The 21,342-nt window shown below is 42.1% G+C and overlaps 1 protein-coding gene and 1 long non-coding RNA gene across 6 annotated transcripts in view; one reads left to right on the plus strand and one right to left on the minus strand.

Annotated features, from left to right (window-relative positions):
* Positions 1-1,732: 1,732 nt before the first annotated feature.
* LOC140133404 (uncharacterized) lies at positions 1,733-11,676 on the minus strand. The gene is made up of 3 exons (XR_011855886.1): positions 11,405-11,676; positions 3,074-3,108; positions 1,733-2,066 (listed from the first exon to the last, which is right to left on the minus strand). It is a non-coding gene; the product is annotated as an uncharacterized lncRNA (long non-coding RNA).
* The window catches only part of TOPAZ1 (testis and ovary specific TOPAZ 1), a 56,289-nt gene continuing 45,082 nt past the window's right edge, over positions 10,136-21,342 (plus strand). The window contains exons 1-3 of one of the 5 annotated variants that reach the window (XM_072153543.1): positions 10,136-10,282; positions 12,590-12,697; positions 18,892-20,857. In XM_072153543.1, coding sequence (XP_072009644.1) covers positions 10,273-10,282; positions 12,590-12,697; positions 18,892-20,857 — 2,084 coding nt within the window. In that variant the 5' untranslated portion in view covers positions 10,136-10,272. The other 4 variants (XM_072153541.1, XM_072153544.1, XM_072153545.1 and 1 more) reach the window with 4 other exon arrangements.

The following is a 21,342-nucleotide window of genomic DNA, read 5'->3' on the forward strand; positions in this document are numbered from 1 at the left end:
GGAATTTCTGGGTATCGACCCTATACCCATTAAATCTTGGCTGCCGTACAATATCCAAAACAAACTGTCCACCATGCGAAATGGAATACAAGAAGGAGAAATGCAGAACCAATAACATGGACAATATGGATAACATTTCAAGTACTGGTGAGTGCAGAGATGTAATCCCAACCTAACCTTGCCTGTTCCCCCACTTTCTCTCCAGACCTCCCCCCCTCCCTCATCCTCTAAATAGGGGACGTTCCCGCTTACCATCTTCCCAAACGGAAACTTGCAAACTTCCCAATTACCTTAGCGAACATTTATGCACCCAACTCAAATCAACTCTGGGCACCATGGTTACACTACAAAGCATCCCTTGATAACAGATCTCCCTGAACGACTAGTGGGATAGCGACAGACTTGCTTCTCGTACCCCTTGCCCCCCCCCTTCCCCTTCCCTCCATTACCCTCTTGGTCCGACCATTTACCTCACACAAGCAAATCCTATTACGTACTAAGCTACCACAAGCAAGAAGAGGTAGCTCTTCAGATACATGTTTGGCGCCATAACCCCTACATGGCGCATTCATTATATGGTATGTAATTCGCTACTCTAGTTGAGTGGACCACTGTTAAGCCAGGTGAGGGAGAACCTTAGTCACACTATTGTCAGAAATGTTTATACAATGTACAAATCAATGTTTCTGTCATTGTTGCTGTAAGATATCATGTGTTATCACTGTTATATTATAAAACTAATAAAAATTCAGAATTGGAAAAAAAAACAAAGCAGAAGAATGGGGGGGTCAGATGGGGCCTCAGATCTCTTGTCGCTCATCGAAAAGAGTGGAGCAGATGGCCGTGCATGTCCATTCTGCTCCATTCATCTCTATGGAGCTGACGCAGATTGCCGATGCTGTGGATACTGAGACCCCCATTGATCAGCAAGTTAGGCCATATCCTGTGGAAGAAGAGATCAGGGCTGGATTAAGGTTGGTGGAGACCCCCATAATGAATATATTTTTATAAATGATATTTATAGCCAAGGCAAGTGCTGAGGGAACAGGGAGGAGGGGGAGACAGGTGTAACTAGGCTGTAAAGCCAGATCACAGAGGTGCTAGGGTAACTGCTTTGGCTTATTAGCATTAATATTAAAAGTTGATATATGAAGGAGGCTATGGATAACAAATATAAGAAGATTACCACAGCCATGTTGCCTAGATCTATGAGTAGGTGTATGGTAGATTTCGTTTAAATCATTTGTATAAAAAAAAAAAAGTTTATTTTGCCCTATTCTGACACCAATACCTTTTTCATACTACAGAGTATTTCCCTATGTAAGGCTGGATTCACACGACCGGTGCCCGCCGTAGCACGGCGGACACACGGCAGCGCGTGGGGAGAGGAGGAGCTGCTCACCCCCGCCCCTCCCTATAGAGATACATGGCGCGTAAGCGGCACCGTACTGTACCGTTCCCATAGGGCGCCGCGCGCCCATTGCCGTCTATGGGGGATGTACATACGCCCCCCTTGCGGTAGAGTGAATGCAGCCTAAGGTGTCAATTTTTGCAGGATGTTTTCATTGCTACCCTGTTGGGGACTTAATGACCCTAATGGTGCAGCAAGTTCACTGCATTTGGAATTTTTTGTTCCAGTTCCCAGTACATGCCATGGAAAATTAAATTCCGCGACTGGGAATTTCATTTTGTTACCCAGAAAAAAAAAACTCTGTACACAGAAAAATGGGGGAGCAAAAAAATTTTTTAATGCAGGAAGTGGTTAAACAATGCCAGCCATGCACCTGGGTGTATAATATAGCTCATGTTGGCTGACAACTTTTCATCTTTAACAGCTGCTGTGCATGCTCAGTTCTTCCACACCTTTTGACACCTCTTCCTTCCTGCTCACACATCTCGACCTCCTCTTCGCATCTCCTAAGTATTTTTTGATTTCTTTCTACTTCACCAGTCCAGCTCTCAGTCTCATGGCTTTCACGTTTCACTTCTTATAAGCTCAGCTCGCTTCTTCTCCTTACCCCTGTTCTGCCTGTCAAGTCTTGAGGTTTCTGCTTCTCAGCCATTCCCTGTTCACACACAATACAGTATGGGGTGGTTTCAGCTGAAATTGCAGGGCTTCCCTGGGCCACCACCCAGCCTCTCCTGCAGTGGTGGGGGACCCAGAAAGCGCTCCCCAGGTGCCCTTCCCATAATCCGTCCCTGGGAGAGATTGATTCTTACTTGTATTATGTATAAAACAGGTACCAACTAAAAGAGACATATTAGGAGAGCTGACAGATGCTCTTTTAAAATGTAATAGAATAGTAAGATTTGGAAACAAATTGCAGCTTAACTACTTAAATATAATCCTTTCAGAAAATATATATTTTATAGCAAGCTCAATGTATTGCTTTTTATATCTATTTTGTAGTTTACTATAAAGAACAGATATTATGTATGCATAGTAGTTTTATCTCTCTAAAACCCTAAAATAATAAGGAAATATTTTATAGGTGGTCTGTCTAGAAAGTAGTGTAATTTGTCATTTTCTCTGAATATCCAATAAGCTGTAAATGTAACCATCTAGAAGATGTGAAAGGATTGCACTCTTTCTGTCTAACTTTATTTGCAATTAGTTTCAGAGAATATAGTATGCCACTGCACAATCTAAAATGCCAATTTCCAGTGTAGTAGTAATATACATCCAAGTTGCCTGTCTCCATGGTAACACAGATGAAGCATGCACTAGTATTTTGCAATCTCGCTTTTCTCATTAACAATTGACATGGTACAGTAAATGGAAAAAATCGGAAAGAGAAAAAGTTTGGGATAAAATAATGAAAAATAGTATGTGCGCACAAAATGTCAGCATGATTAACATTCTCCATTTACAATAGATTTCTGGAAGTGCAATGCCTGAAAGGAGCACCATGGCTTAGAAAAGCAGAGAGCTATTTTTATAAAGCACATGGGATCCTTTAGTTTCTTGCTGTCTAATAAGTATATGATAACCTACAGAAGATTTATTAAGCTACAACATTGTTTCATATGGATTACACAAATTAAATGCCAATTAATAAAGATACATAAATACCTTTATTGGTGTCCTCCATTCACTTCAAGGTAGTCCTATAGAAATGAACTCAGTGTGAAAATTCCATATTATTTTCATAAGATAAAACACCAGTCAGTTTATTTTGCATACTTTAATCCTGTTATACAAATAAGACTACTGTATATACTCGAGTATAAGCCGACTCTAGTATAAGCCGAGTCCCCTAATTTCAACACAAAAACTGGGAATACCTATTGACTCGAGTATAAGCCGAGGGTGGGAAATGCATGGTCACAGACCCCCCCCCAGTATATAGCCAGCAAGACCCCTGTAGTATATAGCCTGCCAGACCCTGTAGTATATAGCCTGCCAGCCCCCTGTAGTATATATCCTGCCCAGCCCCTGTAGTATATAGACTGCCCAGCCCCTGTAGTATACAGCCTGCCAGACCCTGTAGTGTATAGCCTGCCAGACCCTGTAGTATACAGCCTGCCAGCCCCTGTAGTATATAGCCTGCCCAGTCTGTCTCCGTTGCTCCGGTGCCGGCTACTTGCCGACGTCATTGTTTGTGAGCCGCCAGTATCCCAAGGGGATCCGAAGAGGAGCGGAAAAACCCGAAGAGGATATATGGTAATTCATGTGCAAAAGAATTTGTGTAAGAATTTAAGGTCAACTAAACTTCACAGCATCCTGATAGGGCGGCAGGTACACACCTTACATCACAACTGCCGTAGGTGCTAGGGATTGGTGTAGGGTGTAGGGTGTGGTGTTACCTGTCTTTATGTATTTTGTGCTAGTACTAGATCCATTATTATTAATGAGTCAAAGAATAAAACCTATGTTTTATTTTTTAGATAACTTGCCTCTGCTTTCTAAGTGAAACTCATCACCATTTAAGGAGACATAAACAACTGACCAAAATTTTCTCAGTATGTTGATTAACGCTCTTCCAAAGCAAATTTTACCCCATTAACCAATACGTCACAGTGGTGTTAAAGATATTAGAGTCCTCTTCCGAATTATAATTGTTTTAATCAAGGGTGTTAACACTTAAAATGCCACCAGCGAAGCCCGCATAATAAGATAAATAAAAATTCGGAATAAAAATTCGGCTCATCCCTCAAAAAAATGAAATACTTTGTACAACTATGAAAAAGTAAAAAAAAAAATTGCACAAAAGGTTTTCAGTTTTTACAATCTATTAACCACTTAGTGACCACCTGTACGTCACTAAAGGGCCTTAGGCTAACCCGTTAGATCCCGCGGTCAATGCCGTGACAGCAGGATCTGTGTGCCTGCAGTGGCAGGGGCTCCCTCCCTCTCCCTGGCACCCCGCAATTGCATTTTCACTGCCGGGTCTGTCCGAGGTAAAGCCTGCTTGGTCCAACTTGACCGAGCAGACTGCATGTCAGCCTATGCAAGTACTATTATTGCAGTGCATTAGTATGAACTAGTGATCACATGATCACTAGTTCATATGCTAGTATTGTAAAAATTAATAAAGTAAATAAATAAATAAAAATTAAAAATAAAATTCACTAAAATGTTCTAAAAGCCCCTAACACATATAACACAATAAAAAATTGAAAAAAAGAACAACATATAATGTATCACTACGTCCCAAAATTACCAATCTATAATATTATAAAAACGGTTATGCCCGGCGGTGAACCCCGTAACAGTAAAATGCGCTAAAATGTAATAAAAAGTGACAAAAAGGTTGCATTGTCCCAAGAATGGTAGCAATAAAAATGTCAGCTAGTCCCGGAAAAAATTACATCTTAGCCAACTCTGTACTGCTAAGTATGAAAAAGTTATTGGAGTCAGAATCTGGCAAAATTAATATTTATTTATTTTGTGGTACAATTAAATAGTTTTTAAATCTGTAAACACTTAATAAAACCTATATAAATTTGGTATCCCTGTGATACCAAACCCTTTGATCGTACCAAACCAAAGAGTATATTAGAGATGCCATTTGGAGCGCACAGTGAAAGACGTAAAAACAGAGCACAGAATTTCCACTTCCCAGTACACGACATGGAATATTAAATAACGTCCCTAGAAAGTGCAGTTTGTTATGCAAGAAACAAGCTCTCATACAGCTCTGTACATGGAAAGATAAAAAAAGATATTGATTTTTGAAAGAGGGGAGTGATAAACAGAAAGTAAAATAGAAAAAGCCCATCAGTGGCAAGTGGTTAATATGCCCCCTTATACCACATGATAAAAAGTTTACAAATTCTCTGGTATAAGGGTTTGTGGTACCTGAGGCCACGTTCACACGTGGCATTTTGGTTACATTTGGAAACACAATCCAAAGGCTCCACTAGTGATCACATGTTTTGGTAACATTGTGTTTCCAACACGTTAACTAAAAGCGAAGTAAATTCAGTCCAGTGGCGCAACAACCGCCGTAGCAGCCATAGCGGTTGCTACGGGGCCAGGGCATCTCAGGGGCCCGGGATGGACAGCGGAGTATGTACTGCTCTCCGGACATGATCAGCACAGCATGCGGAGCCCGATTACAATGTGGGTACCGGGGCGCCTGTTACTGCTGTGCTGCTCATGTCCGCCCACCTGTACGGACCGCCGCCCACTGTCCTGCCCGCCCACAAACTTCTCCCGCCGCGAGGAACATAATCCTGCCCTCCCTTGCGGCCGATGGTGCAGCCATCGCTGTTCAGCAATTCCATCTGCCCGCGGCCTGCCCTCTCATCAGCCTGATGAAAGAACTACCTGGAATCCTCCCTACCCCAACACAGTTGCCACCGGTCACTACGGATCCCCAAACTCCCGCCCGTCCAAGCCACCCGTCTATCCCCGGCCCGGCCAATCAAAACACCAAGTAACTTTTTGTATATCTATATCTATCTATTTTGTGTGATCTATATGCATATATGTGTATATATGCCTGTATGTATGTGTATGTGGGTATATATGCCTGTATGCATGTATATATGTGTATATATGCATGTATGTATGTGTATGTGGGTATATATGCCTGTATGTATGTGTGTATATATGCCTGTATGTATGTGTATGTGGGTATATATGCCTGTATGTATGTGTATGTGTGTATATATGCCTATATGTATGTGGGTATATATGCCTGTATGTATGTGGGTATATATGCCTGTATGTATGTGTATGTGGGTACATATGCCTGTATGTATGTGTATGTGGGTATATATGCCTGTATGTATGTATATATGTGTATATATGCCTGTATGTATGTGTGCATATATGCCTGTATGTATGTGTATGTGGGTATATATGCCTGTATGTATGTGTATGTGGGTATATATGCCTGTATGTATGTGTATGTGTGTATATATGCCTGTATGTATGTGTATGTGGGTATATATGCCTGTATCTATGTGTATGTGGGTATATATGCCTGTATGTATGTGTATGTGGGTATATATGCCGGTACGCATGTGTATGTGTGTATATATGCCGGTACGCATGTGTATGTGGGTATATATGCCGGTACGCATGTGTATGTGGGTATATATCCCGGTACGCATGTGTATGTGGGTATATATATGCCGGTACGCATGTGTATGTGGGTATATATGTATGCCGGTACGCATGTGTATGTGTACGCATGTGTATGTGTGTATATATGCCGGTACGCATGTGTATGTGGGTATATATGCCGGTACGCATGTGTATGTGGGTATATATCCCGGTACGCATGTGTATGTGGGTATATATATGCCGGTACGCATGTGTATGTGGGTATATATATATATGCCGGTACGCATGTGTATGAGTGTATACTGTATTTATGTGGATTTCTGCATGACCCCCCTCCCCCTTCAAAAACATATACATACATTATAAAATCACATGCATTCATATATACACACATTTATATATTATACACACACTGGGGCACATTTACTAAGGTCCTTGCGCCACTTTTCTCGGAGTTTCCACATTCTTTCTAGTGCAAACTGTTTGCACAGGTATTTAAGAAGTGTCTGCACCACATTTGATTTGCATACGACCCTTTTTGTGGTGTGGTGCACTAGTCTTCATGCGACACAAATTTCTTCACGGAAGGGGTGCTCAGTCATACAGAGTTCAAAAGAATGCATGTCCCATGTTAAAGGTGCACCAAAAAAAAGTGGTGCTTTCTGTCAGGGCAGTGCAGTGGGCGCCAGATTCATGAAGAACATGCGCCAAAAATAATCATGTCTATACAAATATGGATATATTTTTGAAGGTGAAGGGGGGCCCCATGCAGAAATCCGCTATGGGGCCCAAGCTCTCCTAGTTACGCCTCTGATTCAATCTTACATTTTTTCTTTTATGAAGGAACTTGCCAAAGTTCTTCCTCAGCAACAGGGGCACAATAGAGATTGTGATGTATATGCTGTCATCAGGGGTGTAACTAGGAGATCTTAGGCCCCATAGCAAATTTCTGCATGGGACTCCCATTCCACATAATAAAAAAATGTATACATATTGGTACAGACACATATATATTGGTGGAGATACGTTTATACACTAATACATAGAGTATATACACACATACAGTTTTTACACATCCATACATTTATACAAACATACCATTTATACAAATCAAAATTGTCAAGCCCCGCCATGCTGGCTCAGCCGTATACATCAAGAGGAGGGGTCCTGGGCAGTTTTCTGCAAATTTTCACATGTGGTGACTGCAGTGGTTGTGCAGGTGCTGGGACAGGAATGTCCCGTGACGGCCCATTCCTCGTCGGCTGTGCACACTGTATTTTGGGCTGGGAAGTGCAGGAGGATGGAATGAGTTTGGGTGGATGTGGGGGGTGGGGGGGGAGTGGGCAGCTCTGCATTCAGCACAGCAGTTGTGGCTCTGTTACTGCTGTGCTGTAAGCAGGGAGAAAAGGGCCCCGGGAAAAACACTAATAAATTGTGGTTCCGTTATCCATCAAGGGCCCCTGTGCAGCACCAGGAATGTGCCCCCTGCCCAGCAGAGTGGAGGTTGTTACTCTACACTTTCTCCTGCAGAGTATTCTATTCATGAATTACCAAGCCTTTAAAAAAGAGGCACTTCTCATCCCTTAGAGCAAGGGATTAGAAAATTCAAGAAGTACCTGCAGCTTTGGATGTGACTTGAGTATCAAACATGATATAACCGTTGATACGTGTTTGCGTGGGTTTCCTCCCACACTCCAAAACATACTTGTAGGTTGATTAGATTGTGAGCCCCATGGGGACAGTGATTTGGCAAGCTCTGTGCAGCGCAGTGTAATCTGTGTGCGCTATACAAATAAAGAATTATTATTATTATTGATACTATTGTCAAATACAAAGTTTCAGTCATCTGAGATGATATAACAATAGACAGATGGTTGCGGCTCTGTATGTGAATGGAGTACCAGAGATTATATAATGGCATATATAAGACTGTTGCTATGGATGTGACTGGATTATCAGAGATAGTATAATAGCAAGGATTTGAAACTGCAACTTTGGATGTGACTGGAGTATAAGAGATGATATAATGGCAGATTGATACTCAAGTCACATCCAGAGTTGCAGTAATCGGAGTTAATATAATGGTAGATAGATGATTGCAGCACTGGATGTGAATGGGGTATCAGAAATTATTTAAAAATAGAGAGATGATGGCAGCTCTTGATGTAAATGGAGTACCAGGGGTGATCTAATGGCCTAAATAAGACTTCTGTTCTGAATGCCAGTGGAGTATCATAGTTGATATAATGGCAAGGAGAAGGCTGCAGCTATGGATGTGACTGGTTTATCAGAAGATATAACATCAGATTGATACTCCAGTCACATCCAGAGTTGCAGTCATCTGAGGTAATATAATGATAGATGGATAATTGCAGCTGTGGATGTTCCTGGAATATCAGAAATGATATAACAAATACATAGATGATTGCAGCTATATATGTGAATGGAGTATCAGAAATTATTTTATGCCTCTACAACAAAGTTGGCTAAGCCTCACAATTCAAATCATATTAATTCACACATAAGCTGTCTAAAGTTACATTCACACGAACGTATGGGGGACTTGTATACGGCCGCTGTATATGCGCCCCCCCATACACGCCAATGGGCGCACAGCTCGCTACGAGAGCGGTATGGATTCCGTAGTCGGGAGAAAGATAGGACATGTCCTATCTTTTGCCAGAATACGGCGCCGTGCACCATATATTGCTATGGAGAAGGGGGTGCTCTCCCCCTCCTCCTCTCCCTGGTGCCCATCTATGCCCGCCGTACTATGGTACTATGGAGGATCATGTGATCCTTAACTGAACAATCGCCATGACTGGACCTTTTGATTGTATTCATAAATATAGGATTATGGTCCTGGCAGGGCAATTGCTCATAGATATATAGAGAGCACATTACCCTCCATCTGCGGACATTTTATGGTCAGGAATGTCAGGCTGATGAGGTAAAAGACAGGAGGTTTCAAGTTACATATCAAGAAACACATATATAGCTGTATTATACTAAGAATGTCCTTTATTACCATAACGAGCAATAATAATGCCCTGTAGTAAAATAGAAGATGTGACTGGTTGCTGTCCAGACTTACTGCCACAGCAGCCAGACAATGGCTCCTGTAGTTTAGATGTTACTAAGAGTTATTTGGAAAGTCTGATGTGAAAATTTCCACTTAATAGATAGTATATGACATGGCCTGAGACACAGGGGGTATCTACTTTCAAAGTTGCTGCGGGGGGAAAAGGTGGCCGCTAGTGTGTACTCACTTCTTGTGAAGCGCTGCCAAACATGTCTGCCGTGCCTGAGACTCTGTTTAGTCACGTTTGAGCTGGGAGCACTCCTTTCCCAAAATATTAGTTAACAGAGCTTTTGACCAGCTGTGGAAGTGAAACATGAGTACCCTACTTCCTGGCTGGTAACGGTAACTTCCTACAGGAATGCACACAGCGGACGCTAACAAGCAGGGACACTGTATCCCACAGCGGACACATGGCGCTCGCATTGCGTTTAGAAGCAATTTAAGCGCACAGGGGTGTGCATAGGCACCATTGCATAAGCTTTTTCAGGGAAACACATGCGATTGGTAACCAGCACCTGGTGTCTTGCATTGCAAAGTAAGCGCTGCATGTAACTGCGCCTTTACTGTGAGGCCAGTTACACATGGCAGTGTTCTGGTCCAGATTTTTTATCAGAATTTGGAAGCCCAGCTACAGAGCTGCTTGTAGTGAGAAGAAGAACGCTATTGCCAAGGAATGTGGAGAGGTAAGTGTTTTTTTTTTTAATTTACAGCGTTTAGAATAAAAGGGAGGGGGCGGGGTAACAAAAAAAAGCAATAGAAAGATGGTCAGCTACAAAAATGGTAGCTATAAATTGTGTAGTATTTTAAATGGGGGAGCTAGGGGAAAGGGGGCATAAATGAGAAAGCTACAGAAAAGGGGTAGACAAAAGGCCGCGGTCACACGTACCGCTAGGCGTCCGTTCATAATGCGACGCTAGCGCACATGGGGCGGTTCTCAGCCTGAACGCACATGCGTTTCCAGAGAAACGCATGCGATCGGCTTATCAATCGCATGCGTTTCCTTTGAAAGATGCCAAAGAGGCTTTATGAGGCAGGGGCTATATGAAGGGGGCACTTAAATCAGAAAGGAAGGCATTACAAGGAGGAGGCTACAGTAAGGGGGCATTATACAGGGTGGAGTGTCACATGGGACATTATACTAAGGGGGGCTTTATATAGTGTGGGGGCCAGTAATATACTTTTGTGGAGATCACTGAGATTGTGAGCTGAATAGTTTCTGCTTCTACCCTCTATCGCTGTAAGTTGGAAGGCCTGAGATTTTAACTCTCCTCAGATGACAGGTCATCACAGGAGATGAGAGTCAGGCATCTTCCATATCCTTGAGAAGACACTGTCAACATGTACGTGTATTACAGAGTCACCGCCATGACACCTAAACTTCATGCTTCGAGGTTTTTAGGATGGATTCACCAAAATGTATTTGACTCTTGATAATCTAAACGGTGCTGCAACCATCGGTGTGTGAACATCCCCTTACAGGACAGAATGTGACAATGGCTAGTTATATAATAAAGCGTCGGCTATGAGCCCTGATAGACAGCGTAGATTATTATTATGGGTCCTGCCTCCTCTCCGCGGACCACACACTACGCACAGGATGTGACAGGTGCAGTCCCGCGCCGGGCGCCATTTCCGGCTACATGTGGGTGTTGTTCTGACTATCCTGTCCCCTGTGCTGTGAGGGTGACGGCGGGTGTCTGTGCAGGCAGAGGGCTCGGCATTAGGGCTTTGTAGTCGTGGACGCCTTGACGCAGTAGAGTCAGGACTGCGGCCTACACGCTGAGGCGTCATCTGTGGTGACTTACCGCTTAGAGCCGCCATAGGTCATCTAGTTTCCTTCCCTTGCGGCAGTTGTCCAGGAGTGCATGTGTTGTGTGCTGACACGAGGCCACAGTGCAGATGGCCGTGCTGCCTAGTTTTGCATGGCTGGCTTAGAGGTTGTAATCCTGTTTTTTCTATCCATAGATTTTTGTTCTACATTATTATAAGGTTTCCATAAATGATTGAGTTGCGCCCAAGAAAAGTTTCCAGGCTTTCAGAGAGTGGATCTGGTAGACCTGAATGTAATGTTTGTGAGGAGGATAGCCCTGCCCGGCCAGCTGTAGTGCAGCCCTGTAAGCAGGTAGTGGGGGCAGGTGATGGTCTCAAGAAGAGGGGTAGGAAACCAAAAATCAGACAACCAGACCACAGTGAAGAATCTCCCATAGGTTTGGGAAGTGATGAGGGTGGACCCCATGTGAGTCGCTTGTGTCATGAGAATAGGCCAGTAATAAAGAAAAGGAAGAATCTGAAAGATGCAGAAGACTCGCATTGTGCACTGACACTAGTGGATGCTGGTGAGGTTTTATGCCAACCAAAGATAGGACGAAAGCTTAAGCTAAGTGTATGTGATATCGCAGACTCTGGACAGGATGAAAGTTGTGGTACTGCTGTGCCAAAGCACAAAAGTAATGACCGGGCCACTTCTGTGGGTTTAGGAAGGTCCATTGATGATCAGGAGGCTGGTAGTGCCCAGAACAATGCCCTATCTGTGCAAATCAAAAGAAGGCGGAAATTGCTGATCCCGCAAAGTGTTAATAGTAAAGAAAGAAATGTAGGTGTGAGAAGGTCAACTGTGGTTAAACAAGAAGGTACTGCCCCAAATTATGCTTCACCTGAGCAGGGTACAAGGAGTAAGAAGAAAGCGGCCATCCAGCCATGTAGTACAGGTTTGGTGGTAGGAGATAAGTCTGTGAATGATGCTGAGCCAGGTAGCAGGTCATATAGGAAAAAATCCATCACTTTATGTGGAAGTGTTAATAGCCAGCCTGAGCCGAAAAAGAGAGGGAGGAAAGCAGGATCAGTGTTGTGCAAGGGAGTCAAAGAGGAGACTCCTAAGGATGACTTTGTTGTTAGTGGTGAGGCAGGAGAAAGTGCCCTTCATACTATTCATGTTAGAGTGCAGCGATCTTTACTAAGACAGGTTTCAAAAAAGAAAGTTGTTTCCTCAGAACATCTGAAGAGTAATGTGAAGGACCTGCACCTAGAACCTCTGAACGGGGAGGAAAGGAGATCCTCCGCAGAACGGACCTGCGTACAGACCAAGCCCAGCATACCTAGTAAGGAAATGTATTTATAAATGATGTTGATATATTGTAAAGTCCTTACAACAAATTCAGTATAAGGGTTCATTCACATGGACATATGGGGGATGTATGTAAGGCCGCAAGATTGCGTCCCTACATACGTCCCCCATAGACAGCAATAGGTGCACAGAGCGATACGGTGCTGAACACTGGGAGCAGATAGGACATTTCCTATCTTTCCCAGTGTGCACGGCGATACACCGCACATCTCTATGGAGAGGGGAGGGGTCATACCTTCTCCTCTCCAGAGCGCCAGAGGGGCACATGTTCATGTGAATGTAGCCTAATGGTCACCACTTCATATAAATGAGGGTGGATGCAAACTTCCTGTAAACCTGGGTCCTTTTCATATTAAACATTGCAAAGAAGCAGCACTATCCATGAGATCCAACATGCTTTATTCACCAATTGTAAATCGGCAACATTTCAGCTGCTCATTGCAGCATTTTTAGAGCTATATGATTGTACAATCGGTGAATAAAATATGTTTAATCTCATGGGTGTTGCTGCTTCTTTGCGACGTTTGATTATAACAGTATGTCTGTGTATCAGATACGGCAAAGACTGTTTAAATAAATAGAATCCAAAGGTATGTGAAAAATAAAAAGTGTACCTGCACTGTGGCACTATTACTATTGGTATAGGATAAGACTACATAACTGCTGTTTCTGCAACAGCCATGACACATGCATAGATCTAATAGATCTATGCATCACGCAGCACCATCTAACTGATCCACCAACAATGGTTCACCAAAAAAAATATGGATGTGACCCCTTGTAGTTATGTACATCTGTAATGTAGGGCGACTTGGTGATGGACATGAGAAGTCACAATGTAGCCATATGCAACAGATTTTCTCATCAAGTTGCACCCTTTAAAATTTGTGGGTTTAAATCTGCAGAAATTGCTCTTAAAATCCATTAGACTCTGCTGACAGGTTCCCTTTAAGCTAAATTGATATCACACCTTCCTCATCATGTTTCTTTCATGGCCCAGTGTGTTAGAATTATCCAGAAAATCATCTTTGAATTGAGATTCAAGGGGTTGTCTGGAAGTTGAAAAACATGTCTGTTTTGTTCCAAAACAGCGCCACACCAGACCACGGTTTTTGCTGGTATTGCAACTTAGCTGCTTAGAGATGAATGAAGCTGAGTTACAGTATTGGCACCAACCATGGTCAGGTGTGGCACTCTTTTTGATAGAAAGCGACCATGCTTTTTAAACGCCTTGAACCCTTTCACGACCCGTGACGTAATAGCACGTCACAGGTCAGCTGCAGGTGCATGGAGAGGGCTCAGGGGCTGAGCCCTCTCCATAGCCAGAAAGTCTTTGCTGCATATTGCAGCAAAGGCTTACCATTAACACCCGCACACCGCACAGCGCATGGGCGCCGCTATCTTGTTGGAGATCGTCACTCCCCGTGACGTCATCGGGGAGAGACGATCTGTTGCCAGGACAGCCTTGGGTCTTCCGAAGACCCAAGGCTGTTTAGATTTAACCCATTCATTACTATGTGCTAATTGCACAGTGTAATGTATGAGGATGAAAATCCCCATATACTGCCAAACTGTGCTATGGGAGTATATAATAGGACAACTTCGGGTTAAAGTACCCTAGGGGGTCTGAAAAATAGTAAAAGTAAAAATAAAAAAAGTAAAAAAAAAATTATAATTAAACAGCCTAAAAATATCACCCACCTTTCCCTAGAACTGATATAAACAGTAAAAATCATAAACGCATCAGGTATCGCCACGTCCAAAAATGGCCGATCTATCAAAATATAACAATGTTTTTTCACTGGAAACCGGAAAATAGTGCCCAAATTTAAAAATGGCACTTTTTTGCCATTTTGAAAAATATAATAAGTGATCAGAAGGTCGTACAGCCCTAAAAATGGTAGCATTGAAAACTTCATCACAGCTCCTACACCAAAATATGAAAAAGTTATTAGTGCCAGAAGATGGCAAAATATGAAAAAAAAAAAATAAATTTACAGGAGGTTTTCATTTTTGTAAATGTATGAAAACATTATAAAACCTATACATTTTTTGGTAATCGCAACGACCCAAAGAATTATGCAGACATGTCATTGGTGGCGCACAGTGAAAGAAAGCCCTATAATCCAAGCCCACATTTGGAATTTTTTTCAGCTTCCGAGTACACGGCATGGAATATTACATACCATCACTATGAAGTGCAGTTTGTTACACACAGCTCTTTAAGTGTAAAAAAAAAAAAAAAAAAATTGTTCTAGATTTTTGATTGTGGGGAGTGAAAATAGAAATGAAAAAACAAAAATGGAAAAAAAGAATGATGTCAATAACATTAAAGTGGACATTCAGGTGAAGAAAGTGTGACTTTCTTTCTAAACTCTTCAGCTCCACAACTTTATACCACCAATCACTTTAACAAAGATTTTCTGGACAATGCCACCACACTGGGTCATGAAAGAAAGATCTGGAAGGCCGTAAACCACCTGATTACTTCCTGGTGATCATTTAATAGGTCAGTTTCTGCTGATGGATTCTCTTTTAGAGCAGCTTTTGCCACACCAGATATTCTCTTTAAAATTGTACCCACATAGGCTGTTTTAAATCCAGTTGCATTATGGGTCCAGACTCTTTCTATATTTAGTAAATATTTGCCCTTGCCATTAATCAGGAGTGTCATTGAACTCTGCGTTCCGTCGGTCTGCTGGAAAACGTCTGGAAAACAAACTGTTGATATTCTACTGTCACTTGCAGGGATTGCTAAGGCTGCATTCACAAGTTGTGTTTTGTTTGCGCTTAATGATTGTGTTTTCAAAACACTGAAGAGGAGATTTGCCTAATTACATCATTGTTAACATTGTGTTTACTTGTGTGATTGTTAACATGAGTTAATATTGCACTAACCCTTGCGTTTTGTAAACGCAGTGTTCACAACGCTATAATTGGGCAAATCTCCTCTTCACCTGACAAAACGCAACATGTGAACGCAGACTAAATACTTCTTTTGCTGTGTTTGACTGACAATTGGTCAGACTGGGTTTGACATATTCAGGTTTTTTAGATGCAGCACAAGATTATGATCATCGAGTTTTGACTACTTGGACCTCCATTGGTCACTAGATTGTATTGGATTGCAGAGCCTAACACTCAGCTATCCTCTGCACTCTTTGACAGATAGCATTGTTTTAAACATTTTCCGAAACTCCTTGGAGTGGCAGGATGCCTACTGATCCTGCTGCATCATTCAATCAGTGAGGAAAGGACTGCAGGGGTCTTCTTGTGATCTGTGGGGGTTCTAACAATTGGAACCCCACCAATCAGATTGCTTTCCTCTATCCTTTGTATAGTGGATAACAATCAAAGTTGGTACAAACTGTATAACAGCAGTTTGGACCATACAGAGCAATATAGATACTTTTGTTTGTGTTAATAGAAGCAGGATAGTGAAAAAGGAGGCTCACTGCATGTTTGGTTACCATTGAAATAATTAGGAGCTAAGCCTGCATGGCTGTCTGATTTTTTGCTATATCCACCAAAAGGTGTTGATCGGTGTCAGTACCGGGTGTTGCAAGTTACTGTTGACCTTTCCTATGGATGGGTCATAATTGTATAGAAACTAGAAAATGGCTTAAACTACCATTATGTTTAGTATAAATGGGTTTTTATCTTGCCTTAACTAGTTAAAAGCCATATTGTCTGAACCATAGCACCTATGTGCCATTTTTAAGAAGCGAATCTCATTTTCAATATCTGCAATGTAATTTTAATGTACAGCTCCCACTCTTGTCTATAACTTGAGCTGTGGGTATCTGTGTCATCCTGTGTTATTAAAGAGGAGATTCTCTACTTTAAAATTACATCTGAACTGTGTTTCTAGATGCTACATTTATATCTGTTTGAAATTTGCCCGCTGGGGTCATAGAACACTGACAAATTTTACTGATGTATGTTACATTTATACGATGTTATAATTGTTCAGATATATAATCTGGGAATATTATAAATCAGACAATACCTTTTTGAGGCCAACTGAGTATATTTGATGCTGAGCTTTCGTGAATATTTGTTTCCTTTGTCAGACGTGATGTTAATTAACATCATGTATGCATGCAAGGTGATGACATGATTGTGTTTGAATAAATGTTGATATTTATTTTATTTTTATTATAACAAATGTGGAATGTTGTTCATGGAAAAGAAAACAACTTCTCCTGAAAATAAATTCAAACACACATTTTAGAGCAAAAAAATATTAACACCCACTTATTTTTGGAGAAACATGGTACTTCAGACTATGTACCAAAAGTTACTATAGTGTCACATGTCCAAGCTGCTCAGATCTGATTGTTTAAGACTAGTTGTGTCATCAGATGGAGATGCTGGTACTTAGTGCAGTGGAAATAAAACCCTATGCTACCTGGTCCGTCTCAAACCAATTCTGACTGAGCAGACCTGATACTTTGCAGTGGAAATATGTCTTTATATGGACCCCAAGGAGAGAACCTAATTCTATGCTCCCCCCACCACCACACTTTCTTTTGCATTTCTTACCTGTACAGTGCATAGCTTGTAAAGAATTTTTGTGAGCCTCTTTCAATAAAGCTCAGTTTATTACATATTTCAATGTAAGGCCTCATATATATTGCACATTACATTTTAGAGAATGCTACTGAATATACACTCACCGGCCACTTTATTAGGTACACCATGCTAGTAATGGGTTGGACCCCCTTTTGCCTTCAGAACTGCCTCAATTCTTCGTGGCATAGATTCAACAAGGTGCTGGAAGCATTCCTCAGATTTTGGTCCATATTGACATGATGGCATCACACAGTTGCAGCAGATTTGTCGGCTGCACATCCATGATGCGAATCTCCCGTTCCACCACATCCCAAAGATGCTCTATTGGATTGAGATCTGGTGACTGTGGAGGCCATTTGAGTACAGTGACCTCATTGTCATGTTCAAGAAACCAGTCTGAGATGATTCCAGCTTTATGACATGGCGCATTATCCTGCTGAAAGTAGCCATCAGATGTTGTGTACATTGTGGTCATAAAGGGATGGACATGGTCAGCAACAATACTCAGGTAGGCTGTGGCGTTGCAACGATGCTCAATTGGTACCAAGGGGCCCAAAGAGTGCCAAGAAAATATTCCCCACACCATAACACCACCACCACCAACCTGAACTGGTGATATAAGGCAGGATGGATCCATGCTTTCATGTTGTTGACGCCAAATTCTGACCCTACCATCCGAATGTCGCAGCAGAAATCGAGACTCATCAGACCAGGCAACGTTTTTCCAATCTTCTACTGTCCAATTTCGATGAGCTTGTGCAAATTGTAGACTCAGTTTCCTGTTCTTAGCTGAAAGGAGTGGCACCCGGTGTGATCTTCTGCTGTTGTAGCCTATCTGCCTCAAAGCTCGACGTACTGTGCGTTCAGAGATGCTCTTCTGCCTACCTTGGTTGTAACGGGTGGCGATTTGAGTCACTGTTGCCTTTCTATCAGCTCGAACCAGTCTGCCCATTCTCCTCTGACCTCTGGTATCAACAAGGCATTTCCGCCCACAGAACTGCCGCTCACTGGATGTTTTTTCTTTTCCGGGCCATTCTCTGTAAACCCTAGAGATGGTTGTGCGTGAATATCCCAGTAGATCAGCAGTTTCTGAAATACTCAGACCAGCCCTTCTGGCACCAACAACCATGCCACGTTCAAAGGCACTCAAATCACCTTTCTTCCCCATACTGATGCTCAGTTTGAACTGCAGGAGATTGTCTTGACCATGTCTACATGCCTAAATGCACTGAGTTGCCGCCATGTGATTGGCTGATTAGAAATTAAGTGTTAACGAGCAGTTGGACAGGTGTACCTAATAAAGTGGCCGGTGAGTGTATGTTTTGGCCGTTCTGTATTCTGCATTTGGCATACCTGTAGAATAATTGGAATGAACAAAATGAATATTCTTTATTCATTATTTCTGAAAGTCAAAGTGCAAATTTGGCTTTAGCTGTGTGCTACTTTGCAACCTAGTGTTCAAAATGACTTCTACGGCAGACGGGATGTATAAAGGCGTGTGTTTGAATTTGTGAATTTACTAATAGTTGATTAAACATTGACTTTAGAAAAATGCGAATTTAACGTCTAATATACCATAATTTTATTTTGCAGGTAGGAGCAACGCTGCAAATCGCGTTTCCAATGTGAAAAAGAGGAAGATCCCAGTCACTGCAGGACTTAATACAGACTGCTCTATGACAGTGAGTGAACAATCTACCTTGCTACAGCTTGAAGAAAATGCTGTAACTTCTGAAATGTCAGAAAACAACGTGGCTAAATGTTCAACAAAGACTTGCCACATTCATTCTCCAGGACTACCAAACCCTGTGGTAAGGTTACAGAACTGCAGAAGCCTTTACCATCTACGCTCTTCAAGCAAAGAGCAAGTTGTATTGCCTTCATCGAGCGTGCAAAACCAAATCTCCCCTACTGCACCATCCAGCAATGCTAGTATTTCCAGGATAGAAGACATAAATAACAATGAGAAAATGATTGGAACCACTTCCATTGTAAATAATCAAAATAATACAAAGTCATTTCTTAAAGTCAAGTTCAGCTTTAGAAAGAAAGAGCAAAACCATAGTAGCCAGTGTGAAGAAAGAAATATTGAGTTAACGTCCATTGACTCAATAGGTAAGGACCTGAACCGCGAAAGCCTCCAAAATAGGTCAAATGGCTTGACCAGGCTGAAATTGTCCAGGTCGCAGAATGGGACCTCAAAGAGTGAATTGGATAATGTCAATGGAATTTCGGCAGGGCAGAACTCCCTTAATGAAACCAGCACTTCCTTATGGAGTAGCTGGCGTACTAAAACGCTCTTCATGTCTGATGAAGAGATAAGCGACCATGACTTTGATAAGCCTTCTACCATATCTGTTTGCTCTTCTAATTTGCCTCAAACAAAGGAAGGAGATACTGGGACCTGCCAACGTGTTGTACCATACACTCCAAAAACTATTTGGAAGTGTTCTTGTGCTAGAACTTATGTTTTATCCATACCTCAGAAAAAACTTGCTGCTGTGCGAAACACAATCATCTTCGGTATTGAGGCAGAGCGGTCCATGGAGATTTACTCAAACGACAAAGACTCATTGCTTGAAAGCGTTGAGGGAAGAATGAATGAGAATGACGGTGAACCCGTATGTAAAAAGGAAAAGTTGAGTTTGCGGATTGGAAATGCTGCATCTCCCAATTCTTCCTCCTGTGAATCCACTTTGGATGCATCACTTTCCGCTAAATCTAAAGGTGTAACCGAGACAGGTGCTAGTGATACAAGTTTTTCTGTGCCCTCAGCATCAGAACCCTCAAGAAAGAATATAGTAGAATGCAGCAAATATTGTGGCCCTAATGACGAATTTAATGCCTCTTATCTTTCATCCTGTGACCTTATGGTGGATGAATCCCTTTCTAGTGAGAAACCGAGTGATACACAAGCACTTGTAGATACTTGTGACACCTGTCTTTCTATTCCCCAAACACAAGAACCTTGCATAGAAAGTAAGATCCCAAATAATGAATTCCAGTTGGAAAGTAAAGATAAAGCGCATTCCATTCCCAAATCCCCCTCAAGAATGGAAATTTGCATTGATCAGGAACCAATAACTAATGCACTTCCTTTCAAGATTCCGGATGATGAGACTGTTATTTTACTGCATGGAGGCATTGTTTGTGATCTCAAAAAAGACTTACAAAATGAAGTCTGTCCTACATCTACATCTCTGGAAGAAGTGAATGACCATCGATTAAGCAGCCATATTCATTCTGGCTCTGAGGACATACACTTCAACTTTAGCTCTTCTGAACGGATTGATGAAGAAGTAAAAGATAAAGAAGTGTTAGAAACAGAACTTCTATCGTCATCAACTGAAAACCTTGTTGTCGATCTGGTGAAAGCTTATAAAGAAGATGTACTGGTTATAGATGTCATTCAAGATGATCCAGAGCTCTTTGACTTTTCCACTAAGGAAGGGGGGCTTTCTTCAATTAAATATTGTAAAGCAAATAGTCATGTACAACCACACAAAATGTTGCTGATATCTGAAGTTCACAGAAAAGTTGTGCCTCCAGTCTATGAAAGGTAACATTGTTTAAATCTTTCTTTAAGGTAAGGTGAAAATGAAGGTGCCAATTTATTATGCCTTGTACCCTAGTCAGCATACGCTATTGTGTGCAGTCAGTGTAGACCAGTGATTTTCAACCTTTTCTGAGCCGCGGCACACTTTTTATACTTAGAAAATCCTGGGGCACACCACCAACCAAAATAGCACAAAATGACACTAAAACGGTCATAAAAGGCCTCCCTTTACTAATAAAAAACCCCTAGCGGCCTCCCTTTACTAATTAAGAGCCCCTAGCTGCCTCCCTTTACTAATTGAGCCCCTAGCGGCCCCCCTTTGCTCGTTAAAAGGCCCTAGCGGCCCCCCTTTGCTCGTTAAAAGGCCCTAGCGGCCCCCCTTTGCTCGTTAAAAGGCCCTAGAGGCCCCCCTTTGCTCGTTAAAAGGCCCTAGAGGCCCCCCTTTGCTCGTTAAAAGGCCCTAGAGGCCCCCCTTTGCTCGTAAAAAA

The sequence above is a fragment of the Engystomops pustulosus genome, chromosome 5, assembly GCF_040894005.1.
Source record: "Engystomops pustulosus chromosome 5, aEngPut4.maternal, whole genome shotgun sequence".
NCBI classification, from domain to species: Eukaryota; Metazoa; Chordata; class Amphibia; order Anura; family Leptodactylidae; genus Engystomops; species Engystomops pustulosus.